Genomic DNA, 14,182 nt, shown 5'->3' with positions numbered 1-14,182 from the left:
AAGTCACACGAGTCCTTTTAATCTCATATCAAAGTTTTAATTATTGTTTTTATGCTATTTCTTTTTATGTTTTTCAAAAAAGAAAATTTCCTAAATGTATTAAGAGCAAACAATGTTCAACACTAGGTATACAATAAAAATAGGTCCACAATTTATTAGATTAGCCCATTGAATCAAAGAAAATTTTAAACCACTTAGGTAAATCATTACATAAATAGTATCTAAATTGGGGAATACAAGTGTGTGGGGGCAAAAATTATAGGCTTGTGTAGTACTAGTAAGTGTTCCTTCTTCTCCTTTTTTTTTTTTTTTTTTTTTTTTTTTTTTTTTTTTTTTTTTCCTTGGTTTGACTCGTGAGGCTAAAACAAGGTTCATTCTTGAAGAATGATAAAATCAATGGCATTAAGGCAAGGCCAAAACCAGGCCAAAATTTTGCGGACCAGGTGTTGATGTACCATTTTACCCCCCAGACATAACTTGATTTTATCTGATCTCTACCCACACTGCTGTGCTTGATGGATTGTGCCTAGTACATTTTGTCAAGAGTTCAAGGTTGGGCACTCTTTGCATGACCAATTGCCACACACACATTTAACTTTGGATTCAAAAGATTGTTTGGTGTAATTATAAAACGATCAGATTGTTAAACGCGAACACTGTGTTAAACATATGATAATAGTCATTTTGTGTAAACAATGTCAAACTCAAAATATGCTTCCTTCAATCTATTCTGTATTGGCAGGACTAATTGAGAAATTGTATAATGTATGGCCTTAAATAGCACCATCAGGGGACTTGTTTGTTCATTACAACAGGAATATACACACACTTGATGTGAAAGTCTAATACTAGTAGTCATTTTGAGGTAGAAGTGTTGGAAGTTTGGAGACATTTCACACAACTGTGGCTTAGCTAGCAAAACAAGTGAAAGTGCGAAGCTCTAGCAAGCAACATTGAATTAAGCATTACTCGGACTTTGAACAGTTTGTGGTGGCTAGGATCAACTGCCACTTTGAACAGTTTGTGGCTCTTGACAAACTGGCACGCGCCTACACGAGCGAAATTTAAGTGGGACTGAGCAGAGCATTTGTCAGGCTTGGCTGGTTAGCAATAACCACCACAATATGACTTTCTAAAGCGTTTTATTAGAAGTTAGAGTAATGCCAAACATGGTACAAATATAGATGGATCTTCATGAGGAACGAGGGAGAGACCCTTGAAGGAATGATGAGATCATGATCAGTGCTCTCTCAGGCTGGTAGCTTGGAACTAGATGTCCAGATCCTCTTACTGTTGCAAATGTTAACCCTTTGTATTCCACCACATATCCTCCAACCTGCCATTATATTCCATGCATATCATATCAGTCAAGTCACTCTCTTAGTTGCAGAATATAGTAGCAACAACAAATAAACCATTGAAGGAGAAGTGTAAATTTCCAATTGAAAGGAAATTTTGGAAATCTAAAGTAAATTTCAATGGTGAGATATAAAACCCTTTGTTGGTTTGACAATTAAAGAATAGACTTTGTAATAATGATTATGAGAATAATATATACGGAGGAGAAGGGAGATGAGAAGGATTGTAAAGGGAAGAAAATAATCATAACATGATCCTTTGGTGTGTTTCCCTTGAGGTATTATAAAGAGTAGGTTTTAGTCTGTATAAAATCAAATGACACATATATAAAAGTATAAGAGATATAGAAAAATATTTTCAACCTTATTTCTGAAGTAATGATACAGAACATAGTTATAACATATAAAACCAATTCCTTTCCCAAACTTCATTCTTCTTTTGGTTCATTTCTACCGATTTCTGTCATTTTCAGTATGACATGGTGATTCCCGTTTTTACTACCACCCAAAATATCTGCTGTCTTACCGGACCTGGTCACAAATTGCTTCGTTTGGTATGAAGGATGAAAAAATGAATGGAAGGGAGGGTTCAGACATCCGAAAGGAAAGGTTTCCTTCTCCCTTGTTGTCTGGTTGAGTGGAAAGGATGAGGAGAGAGAGTGACACCTTCCTTTGTTTGGTAAGAAGGAAAGGAAGGAGGGGTTTCATATTCTTTTACCACTATACCCTCATTATAATTTTACAAAAAACTAATGAAGGTATGTCACTTTACATAATATAACATACTTATTCTTCTCTTCCCTCCTCTCTTCCCTTGAATTTTGGAGGGATGCAAAATGGTGGGTCACGAGGGATGCTTCATCCATCCATCCTTACTTCCCTTTCTTCCAACTTTCTCATGTACCAAATGATAGACTCCCTCCATCCCCCTTCCTTCCCTCCTTACAAACGTAAGTTTCTGTTTTGTTAAGTTATTTGACAAGAAAAAAAAAAAGTAATTGTTCCTTTAAAATTAGAATTTTTTTAACTCAACTTTCATAAAACAACTTCTTCTTCTTTTTTTGGGGTTTTTTTTTTTTTTTTTTTTCCTCCAAAAAAAAAAAAAAAAAAATGAAAAATGAACCATGTGTGAGATATAAATTTTGGTGTCAAAATGGGTCTAATCAAGTTGTAATTTTCTATTTACTTTTTGAGTCTCAATGTCGGAAGCGGAACAACAAGCGTACGCATACTTCGATTTGATGAGAAAATCAATTAGAAAATGTATGATAGTGAGGACACTTTATATTTCATGTTTGGTGTGGAAGGACTTACGAAAAATGTTTATTTTTTACAAAAATTCAAAATCTGAAAAAGTCCAACAGGTTGAACTTCCAAATGCAACAGGTTGAACTTTTGCTGAGAGGATTTTTCCAAGTCTGCAAAGTGCAACTGGGTGAACTTCCAAACGCAACCGGTTGAAAAAGTTGAAATATCATAAGTAGTCAGAAGTAGTACGTCTCGGTTAAAGTAAAACCAGTTGCTTTTCCAAACACCGACTGCACTTGCCTAAATGTGCGGGATTTAAATTTTTGGTAACTTCTTAGTTTCTTGATTGCACCAAAACTCTTATGCTGCATTTGGTGTGCAGGAATGGAATGGAATGGAATGGTCATTCTCATTCTACTGTTTAGTTGTAAATATAAAATGTGTAGGAATTGAATGATAATAATCATTCTAGTGTTTGGTTGGACCAATTTAAAATTTAGAATGGAATAAATTTTAAATTGAATTCTCCAAAATATACCTCTTAGTAACAAATAAATTAAATTAACAAAATGATATTCTCTAATAATTTTTTTAAAAATAAATGGTGGCAGTGGCAGTGGCGGTGGTGGATGGTGGTGGAGGAGGAAAGCGGTAGTAGTGTAGGTGGTGTTGGAAGGCGGTGGTGGTGGCAATGGTGGAAGGCGGCGGTAGTAGTGTTGGTGAAAGGCGGTAGCAGTAGTGTGGTGGTGGTGGTGGTGGAACGATATAGTGGTGTAGATAGTGGTGGTGGAAGCCAATGGAACTGATTGTGGTGGTGGTGAAAGGGAGTGGAGGTGGTGGTGGTGGTGGTGACGGTGGTGGTGGTGGAAGGCGATGGTGGTGGAAGGCGGTGGCGGTGATAGTGGTGGTGAAGGAAGGTGGTGGCGGTGGCGGTGGCGGTGGTGGAGTAGAGGCGGTGGTGGTAGTGGAAGGCGATGTTGGTGGTATAAGGCGGTGGCGGTGAAAGGCAATGGCAATGGAAGGCAGTAGTGGAAGGTGATAGAGGTGGTGAAAGGCGGTGGCAGTGGTGGTGGCGGTGGTGGTGGTGGTGGCGGCGGTGGTGGTGGTAGTGGTGGAAGGTGGTAGTGATGGCGGTGGTAGTGGTGGTGGTGGAAAGTGGTGGCGGTGGTGAAAGGCAATGGTGGTGGTAGTGGTGGAAGGCGGTGGCGGTATGTGGTGGTGATAGAAAGCGGTGGGCGATGGTAAAAGTCGGTGGTGGTGATGATGGTGGAAGGCGGTGGTAGTGTTGGTGGTGGTGAAAGGTGGAGGTGGTTGTGGTGGAAGGTAGTGGTGGTTTTTAGACTTGGAACGTGAGGGTTTTTTGAGAAGTTGATTTTTTAAAAAAAATTAGTTTCCAGGAATGAATTTTCATTCCAATGGTTGGAATGGACATTCCATTCCATTCTATTCCTACACACCAAAAGCAACATTAGAGAAATACTTGTACAATTTTAAAATAACTTTCCATAAATTTTGAGGACTCTCTAGTCTGTATAAACCTCTCAAACCTCCAGCACTAATGGGGAATTTTGATGCTTCAATTAGGAAAAACATAAAGTTATTTTTTTTTATCATTGCTGGCGCTTTTTAAGAGAGATTTTCAGAGAAATCCGATTTTATATTTTTGAGAGCACACACTTAAAAACGAGCGTGATTTAGGGAGAAGTTCTTTCTCTGATCGGAGTCTGAGTAATTGAAGATTCATAGAGATTCCGAACAGCAAAGCAAGGTTTTTATTTTACCTTCTCCAATTCAGAATTTGAAGGAAGAACGATTCGATTGTGCTACAAAGGGGACAGAGCATTCACGTAGTGTTCGTGATCTACCAGCAACCTTTCTACAAGGATTAAAGGAGTAAGCCTGAAGTCTAGAGCGTTTGGTCAGGAGTTGCAAAGCTAAAGAGACGTTCATCAGTTAGTTCTCTTGGTAGAGCGGAGTGGGTGTGAGCCTGAGTCAGATTTTGTTGTACTTTGCTTCAAAGATAGTGGATTGTTTCGCTCGAGACTGCGAAAGCCTCCGTGATTTTCATCTCGGTTGGTCATATTTCTTCCAACATGGGTTTCCACGCTAAAAATCCTTATTTTCATCTCTCAAATTTTACTTCTTTACTTCCACTTTATTTTGCTTTGTGCGTTGATGATAGTTTTATTTCGGTAAAATTAAAATAAGCAAAAATTAGATAAGGGAGCAGGCAAAAGCTATTTACCCTCTCTAGGTTATTTTTACATCAAACTTCCACAACCATTCCGCATAACGCAACTCACACCATGTAGGACCAAGATATTACCTCTCACAGCATTAAAAGTTTGTTAACACTCAACATTTTGTTTTTGGTTAAGTAAAGACTCACACACACAAATGCCCACTATGGGGCTTAAACCCCTCACGTCCCCTTGATGGAGAAGAGGTTAAACGAGCTGGGTTAATACCCCATTGCTTCCATGTATTAAAAGTTGCAAAACGTAAAAGGGAACTACAGAAACATCACAAGCTATCTCAATTGCTACCATATATTGATATGCATTCAGGACACATTGCAAAATTGTCTCACTTATAGTATAGCAACTTTTAGCATCACAAATGATATAGAAGTATAGTGCAAGACTATCTAAAGGAAAATGAATTTAGATTTATGTGTGTGTATTTTACCTCATTGTTGGTGTACCATGGACGCCAAGCCGTCTCGATTGGAAGCTTGAGACTGCTTATTGAGTACCTGGTTGATGTAACTGGAACAACTGAATCTATGTCACCACTGCAACAGCAACAATATCCTTCAGGTAAATCATCTTCATACTGCACTCTGATTAACTAGACCTTATCTCAGTTTTGGGGTAATAGTTTCATGAATTTTGGAATCGAAACAAACGGATGGAACTACCTAACGAACCATTCCAAACCATGTGAGAATGGTTTGTTTTTGTGAACTAGTAAATCTACATGCAAATTTATCATACATTTTTTCCATTCTTCTCTCTACTGGTCTCGAAACCTTGACCTAGAGCTTGGTAGTTTAGTCCCAAATCCACTAGGACAAAGGTAAACCAGTCAAATTTATCATACATAATTAGATACACATATTTATTTCCATATAAAGAGAAGATTATCAATAACGAAACCAGAACTAAATAAAAGGGAAAATATCAGAGAAATTGCTTGAAACAACACCATTTATAATAAACAACGAAGAATAAAATGGCAAGAACTATAAATAATAACAGATTGATGAAGGTTGAATTGAAGAATGATTGTATCGTTTTAGTGTAAAGAGCAGGAATATATATATATATAACATTGATTTGCTATGGTGCAATCATTGCCTTAATCTTATATGAATGGAGTCGTTCAAGGTGTTGCTAACCAATCAAATAAAAGAAACTAGCAATATCATGTTTGAATAAGGATTGGTTCATCTTTTTTGGTTTTTAAACAGCAAAACTAAACTGATTCTAACAGTCTCACAATTTGTGTAACCAGGATAGAACAATTGCCTCCCAAAACTAATTCAAACTGTATATGGCTTGGATTGGATTGACCGTTAGAATGGATCCCTATGCACCCCTACTCAGGACCAAATCAGTGAATTCATCCAAAGTCTATAGGACTAGTTCAATGGTGCCAAACCATATGACTTTGAACTTGGAAACTTCTCAGATTGTAAATGTTAGATTATGATGAAGTTCAGCTTGCTTGCCTGTACTGCCAGACTCTTAATCCATTTACAATGAAATCCTTGATGATGGGTATAACGGTTCTTGGGCTGTCAGTCCAATTATAATCTCTGCAAAAATCGTCAAAATTAGAGTATACTATGTGGTTAATGATTGGTTTTCAATACCAGTTAGGCAGTTACTAGCTAAAACCCAACTACCTGCAACTTCTCCAACTCGTAGGATTTGCATGGAGAGCCTTTTGCACCTCTGCATTGTTCAAATATGAGTCTCGATACATTGATGAGCACGGATCAAAATCGTCGACCTGTTTTTTTTTTTTGTCTCATCAGTATTGTTCTAGTCAGGATTTTATGAGAGTTCCTATAATTGCAGACAATGAATTATGGTAAAACTCTGCATACACATGTCACTAAGACTTGAAGAAAGAATTGTGAATGAGGAACTTACAGAGCCATTTTTTAGCATGGGTGCGTCGCAGAGTGGAGCGTAGATGTTGTAATCATCGATATCACCCATCTCTTCTATGGACTTTTCTATCAAGCTGTCACACTTTGCAGATAAAGTTCCATTCCGAAAATCGCAAAATGTGTTGATGTCTTCATGTGTTTCATCTGAGTTTAAGGCATGAGTCCATAAATAATCATAGGACCCCTTCGCATCCGTAGCATCATTGATCACTGCATTTCCCATCTGAAGGATACATAGCCATGAGAGAGTAGAAATCTTTAAATTTAGAGAGAGATGGAGATACTAAAATTAGAGGTTGACTAGTATTAAACGTACAGCAATGCCTTTGAGGTTGATGACTGTTTTTGCCTTCCAGTTATTTTGCATGATGGTGTATGCAAGCTGAGGCACATAATGACCGGCATAGCTTTCTCCGGCTATGTAAAAGTCCCGAGTTTTATACTGTGAGAACCTCTCAAGCCAGTTGATAAGAAAGGTGTACGCATCTTTGGCAGTACTCTTGTCGCCAGTGTGATCATAATCGGAAGAAGTATTTGAATACGAAAAGCCCACCCCAGCCGGAGACTCCAAGAAAAGCACATTTGCCACTTCAGGTTTTGAATGGAAATCACAAAGTATGGCTCAGCAAGATAGACAAGAAAAAAGAAAAAGAAATATGATGAATTGGTAATCAAATGGACTCACCATTGTTCCATGCATAGTTATTTTGATAGAGTGTTTTGCCATCGGAATTGACTCTGAAAGGCCCCAATTCCAACATGGCTCCAGCCCCAAAAGAGGAACATCCTGGCCCTGTTGTTTCAAATCAGGTAAACGGGATCATGATGATTATTATGATGGTTATAAAATTTAAGGTTTGATCACTCACACAGGCACATGTACTTAAGTTGATTAATGCACTATCAAAGAATTAGTCACTATGGTTGTAAAGGATTCAATTTTCAACTTCATAAAGCATTTGAAATGAAGATAGTTATGTTCAACAACAGTGAATGTGAGAATACTTTTGGACAGTCATTCTGGTCTAGTACCTCCATTTAGCCATAAAACCAAAGGATTGGTAGAAGAATTTTGTGGGGACTCAACAAAGTAATAGAACAGTGCTCTGCCAGCATGTGGATCAACTGTGACATACCCTGCGTACTGATCAAAATCTATGCCATCTGGTTGCCCCGGCAAAGCGTCAATCTTATCAGCTTGCATCAACCCATCTTGGGGACCAAGGTACACATCAGAGTAGTCTTCTGTGGCATGTAATTCTGCCCAAGAATCTGAAACAGGGGGGTTTTGTGACCTTCTAGACTTGATGAACCTGCGAAGGTTTGTGGCCTGACTGGCATTACTTGAGCCAAGGAAGGCCAAAAAGCAGAAAGCCAAGGACACCAAAGTGAGGCCTGTAAGCTTTATCATATTCTTGCTGCTTAGCATTCATGTGTGATAGTGTTCATAAAATAGGCAACGTGTTGTACAGTTAAAAAGGACGGTAACATTAAGAAAATTTCTGTATTTGAAAACTGTTAACAGCTAATCTAGTACAATTAATCCAAAAAGTCAATCGGCCAGCTATATTATTAGTTTACTTCTTTGAAGTTTATTTCTATGAATACATTGTACCATGTTTGTTTTATTACACTTTTGTTGCTACACAAGATCATCTAATACTATCAAATGAAGCATATGGGTTTATGTGTTCCTTTCCTCGGCTGCAAAATGACAATCACAATTAATTATAGGGTTAAAATCATAAAACTCCATTGTACTATAAATATATATATATATTGTTTAGGTAAATAATCACAAACCCACAAATGCTCATGATGAGACTTGGAACCCATCACCAGGAGAGATTATACCAGGACTTCCCTCCTTTATAGATAGGGAAAAATACACTGATAGAACATGCAATTTTTCATTATTTACCTTACTAGTTATATATATGTATATTAATTCTAAATTTAAAAAAAAAAAAACAAAAACAAAAAAAACCTAATCAAAATCAGAAGCATTAATGATCATTTCGCAACTGGTTCGAGTCTCACATTCTGTAAGGTCTGGGTGGATTGGAAGGTCAATCAAATATGTAGATTGCAGCATTATGATAAAATATATGCAAACACATACATATATGTATATGAAATTCCGACCAGCCCACTTGTGCCGAGTGTTGGACCAAACGATTCGCCGGCAAAGCGAAGCTGTCAACGGCGAGGACTGCGGCTCCGAATGGTCGGGGCAAATAGTGTAGCTGCGATGGTTTTCAATCATGGATAATTTCAATTAAAATGTCCTTTTAAACAAAAGGGTTAATTAGAATGACATTCCTTAAGATTTGTTATAATGACAGTTATATATAAGTTGGGCTAAAGTTAACAAAGATACCCCAATGGTCCTTTCACATGGTAAATTGACATTATTGTTCTTTGACACATTCAATTACCAATTTATCCAATACCATTATTTATTATTGACCAAAATACCCTACTAACCCTACTCATACTAATAAACCAAAAACCAAACCAACAGCCACCACAACCACCACGACTAGTTCCACACCCACCACCACCATTTCACTGCCCTACCATAGCCCTTTATGTATATAGCTCAATCTCACCGAAAGCTTTTTATTGCTTCAATTGGGTTCACTCTATATCATTCATCTTATCTCCTCCTCTGTTAACAAACTCACAATCCAAACAACCCCCCAAACCCGAAACCCAATTTCAGAATTTTTGCCACCTATGCCACCGGCGAGGGCAAAAAGATTGCTGTTAAGACACCCACAACCTTTGGCTTCAAAATTTTGATGGAAACATTCACAGTTGATGAGAGCAGTCGAGATGAGAGAAGATTAGTTTGCTTGGAACTTCTTCAAGTCTTTCTTTTGGGCTCCGGCAACGGTGACGACCAAAGTGATGAGATTGAACTTCGGTGAAGGTGGCTAGCAACAGCGATGTGATTCCGGTGTCGACTGGGGTTATGAGTGTGTGTGTGTGTGTGTGTGTGTGTGTGTGTGTGTGTGTGTGTGTTGTAGGTGTCACAAGGAGAGAAGAAGGTGAATGCAGCAGCGTCAAGGATCTATACCAGAAGTCGGCGTGTCGATGGCGTTGGAGAAGAGATTATAGCCATTCGATAGCTGGGTTGTGATTAAGTTCACGAGTTCTTGCACGCAATTATTGGTGGTGGAGGAGAAGTGGTGGCGACGGCTATGGAATTGAGAAATGGTGGTGATATAAGGAGGGAGATGATGGCAGTGATTGTGGTTAAGAGATGGCGGTGACGGCTGTGGTTGGGGAGATGGCGGCAGCGGATGTGGTTGGGGTGAGGCGGCGACGACGAATCAAGAGGCGGCGACGACGGATCAAGATGGTGGCGACAGATGTGGATGGGGCAGTGGCAGAGGTGGAGGAAAGAGGAGGTGAGATTGTGGAAGTGGAGAAAGAAGTTAGACGTTGCAGTGGAGAGAGAGGGCGGGTGGCGATGATGCCGGACCATAGGTGGGTGGCGACGGTGGTTGTATATGTATGTGTGTGTGTGTGTGATGGTGTTGATGTAATAGTGTGTATATATAAAGGCAAATTTGACTTGTCATGAGTTCTAATATTTTTACAATAAAATGAATTAAAATTTGAAGGGCAAATTAGTCTTTTCAAAAGTTTTAAGGGTTTGTTTGGATCAAAATTTTCACAAGGGTGTCTTTATTAAAAAAAAACAGTTAAGTTATATATGACCGTTTGTATGTCAAATCTCAAAGAGTGTCATTGTAATTAACCTAAATAGAAATTATCCTCTGCAACCCATCCTTATTTTCTCAAACATACCCGACCCGAATATAGCTCCCTTCATTATATTTTTCACATCGGTCATCTTCTTCTTCCTCGACAGTGTCGATCCCAAACCCTGGCAAGTCTCGCAGTCAACTTCTTCTTCCTCAGGAGTCAATCCGAAGCCCTAGCAGCTGGAAATTGATTTTCGCAGGACAACCTAGGTATTTCTTTCCTTTAAATAGCGTGAAATTCATGCAATGCATTTCATAGCACGAATCAACGCGATTTCACTATCAAATCTCAAATGATCTAAGAACCCATTTATATGCATCTTTGCTGAACACGCATTTATTGTATATATTTGTCCGCGGAGACCAAACTTAACATTTAGCTACATGTAAAATATTTTTGGTATTTAGTTGTCAAAAATAATTTACACATCAAAATTTTATTTTAGACGCCCAATCCTATAAACTCGACCTAAACCTTTATCAATATATATATATATATATATATATATATTATGGGGCTTCCCATGCCACTGTGCATTATACTTGGAAATAGTGAAGAGACAAAGGATTAATCCAAGATACACACTTAAATTTCACTGTGATACCCCTCCTTGGGGCTTTGCTGGATAAATATGCAAGTTGGATCCACAAGATACATAGATATATATAAAGTCATACAAAATAGTACTCGAGTCTTCTAATACAATTCCTTGGGTAAGCATCAAATGCATGGGGGCTGTTATGAATTCAGCATTTTTTGAAAAATAAATAAATAAAAATCAATTGGCCGGCATTAGTCTAAATGGTATGATCACTCGTTTCCAAATGCAAAGCATTATATAGATGCAAAAATACTCCTTTACTATCTAAATTGGGGATTGGGTTGAGGTTGGGCTAGAATATGTACTCTTTTTTTCTTGGTTTGACTTGCGAGGCCAAAACAAGGCTCATTCTTAAAGAATGATAATAGAGATGGCATTAAAAGGGAAAGGCCAGAACTATGCAGACCAGGTGTTGATGTATCAACCATTTTACCCCCTAGAAACAAACCTTTATTTTATATGATCATTACCAACACTACTGTTCTTGCCTTCTCCCCTGTAGGCTGTAGTTGATGAGTGAAGCGTAATACATTTTGTCAACCATTCAAGGTTGGTCACTCTGTGCATGATCAATTATCAAAAACACTAACACACACATATTTAAATTTGGATTCAGGAGATGTTGCACAACTGAGCATATAAGTTTAGTAATTATAAAACGATCGGATTCTTAAACATGAACACGGTGTTTAATAATAGCACTATCAGTGGACATGTTTGTTCATTTCAACAGGAATATATACACACATATGATTTGATGTATATTTATCCCAGTTGTGATCTTTTGGGGTTTATGCTATTTCTCTTCTAGAATATGAAAGAAAGAAGGAAAGTGTGGATCTTCACTTATGATGAAAGTGTAATACTGGTAGTCATTTTGAAGTTTGGAGAAATTAAGCAGAACTGTGACTTAGCTGGCAAAACAAGTGACCCCTTAAGCCTCAAGTTTTTCACTTTAAAGTGCTAACCTCTAGGCCACATTGAATTAAGCTTTACCAGGACTTTGAATAGTTTGAGGTGGCTATGATCCTTGGTACATTATAAACTTCATAAAAATCACTCATTTAGAAGTCAAAATCTAAATAAAGAAGTCATTGATGAACTTCCGCATGCCTACACAAGCCAAGCTTAATTGGGATTGAGAAGGGCTTTTGTCAGGCTTGGCTGGTTAGCAATAACCAGCACAATAAGACTTTCTAAAGCGTTTTATTAGAAGATACAGTAATGTCAAACATGGTATAAAAGCATAGATGGATCTTCATTGGTAAGGAAGGAGAGCCTTGAAGGAAAGATGAGATCATGAGCAGTGCTCCCTCAGGCTGGTAGCTTGGAACTAGATGTCCAGCTCCTCTTACTGTTACAAATGTTAACCCTTTGTATTCCACCACATATCCTCCAACCTGCCATTTTATTCCATGCATATCAATTAAATCACTCTTTTAGTAGTCGATGTTGTAGCAACAGGATTTGGATCCTCTCCATTATTTTTTCTCTCTGATCAATATTATGTGATGCTTGATCCTATATGGTTCAGAATGTGCCGCATCAATTCATCTTTTATCAAGTAACACCATCTTATTTCGAAAAAATCTAAACAGAAGTTAATTATGTGCCGTGGTGCATTCTGAAACACAGAATTAAGCTCCATGCAGTAGTGGAGAGAAAAATAAAGAAAATGATCCTTGTCCTGTTGCAATAACAAATAAACCATTGAACAAGAAGTGTAAATTTTCAATCCAAAGGAGATGTAAAGTAAATTAAGGGTGATATATAAATCCTTTTGTTGATTTGGCAAATAAGGAATAGACTTTGTATTCATGATTATGAGCATAATACATATGGAGGAGAAAGGGAGATGGGAAGGATTGTAAAGGGAAGAAAATAAGCATAGTCCCTTTGTGTGTATCCCTTGAGGTATTTTTAAGAGTGGGTTTTAATCGATATAAACTCAAATGAAGGTATATATACAAAATAATACGATATGTAGAAATATCTTTTGAATCTTATTTCAGAAGTAATAATACTTATTATTATTTTTTTGGGCAAACATTTCAGAAGTAATAATACAGACCATAGTTACAATATATGAAACCAATTTCTTTCCCTGTCTTCATTCTTCTTTTGGCTCATCTCTACCATTTGATTTCATTTTCTATATGACATGGTGAGTCCTGTTGTTACTGCCACTCGAAATATCCGGTTTCTTACTGGTCTTTGTCACAAGTTTAAGAAACTAGGTGTCAGTTTGGCTTAGTTATTTGAAAACTAAAAATGGGAAAATAATTTTTATTTAAATGAATTTAGATGTACGTGTGTATTTATATATATGTGTGTGTGTATGTGTATATATTCTACCTCATTGTTGCTGTACCATGGACGCCAAGCCGTTTGGATTGGAAGCTTGAGGCTGTTTATTTAGTACCTGGTTGATGTAACTGGAATAACTGAATCTATGTCACCACTGCAAGAGCAATATCTTTCAGGTAAATCATACATGAACTTGAATAATATCAGTTACATATATATATAGATATATATTAGATCATGATGAAGTTAAGCTTGCTTGCCTGTATATCCAGGCTCTTATTCCATTTACAATGAGATCCTTGATGTTGGGTAGAATGGTTCTTGGGCTGTCAGTCCAATTATAAATTTATAATATCTGCAAATTATCAAAGTTAGAGTACAATATGTTACTAGTATGTAATTTATTTTCAATACCAATTACCATCTAAAACCGAACTACCTGCAACCATTCCAAGTCAGAGGATTTGCATGGAGAGCCTTTTGCACCTCTGCAATGTTCAAATATGAGTTGACATAAAAATCCGAGCAAGGATCATAATGGCTGACCTGGTTACTTGTGTGTCTCATCAGTATTGTTCTAGAGATTTCTAAAATTGCACACAACGAGTTTAGGTAAACTATGCATACAAATGTTCCATAGGACTTGAAGAAAGAATTGTAAATGAGGGACATACAGGGCCTGTTGAGCCATTTTTAAGCTTGGGTTTGTTG

General features: G+C 37.6%; 1 protein-coding gene across 1 annotated transcript; it reads right to left on the bottom strand.

Moving 5' to 3' along the window:
- Positions 1–805: 805 nt before the first annotated feature.
- LOC132310122 (serine carboxypeptidase 1-like) lies at positions 806–8,291 on the bottom strand. Its single transcript, XM_059808350.1, has 8 exons — positions 7,819–8,291; positions 7,472–7,579; positions 7,103–7,374; positions 6,767–7,009; positions 6,517–6,623; positions 6,340–6,426; positions 5,295–5,400; positions 806–1,336 (listed from the first exon to the last, which is right to left on the bottom strand). The coding sequence occupies exons 1-8, from the start codon at positions 8,213–8,215 to the stop codon at positions 1,193–1,195; spliced, it is 1,464 nt and encodes a 487-aa protein (XP_059664333.1). The 5' UTR covers positions 8,216–8,291; the 3' UTR covers positions 806–1,192.
- Positions 8,292–14,182: the final 5,891 nt, after the last annotated feature.

The sequence above is a fragment of the Cornus florida genome, unplaced genomic scaffold, assembly GCF_030987335.1.
Source record: "Cornus florida cultivar Cherokee Brave unplaced genomic scaffold, ASM3098733v1 CherokeeBrave_3.0.0_Hap2_Chr05, whole genome shotgun sequence".
Classification (NCBI taxonomy): domain Eukaryota; kingdom Viridiplantae; phylum Streptophyta; class Magnoliopsida; order Cornales; family Cornaceae; genus Cornus; species Cornus florida.
Note: the sequence above shows the minus strand (reverse complement) of the source record. Positions and strands in the feature narration are given on the sequence as shown.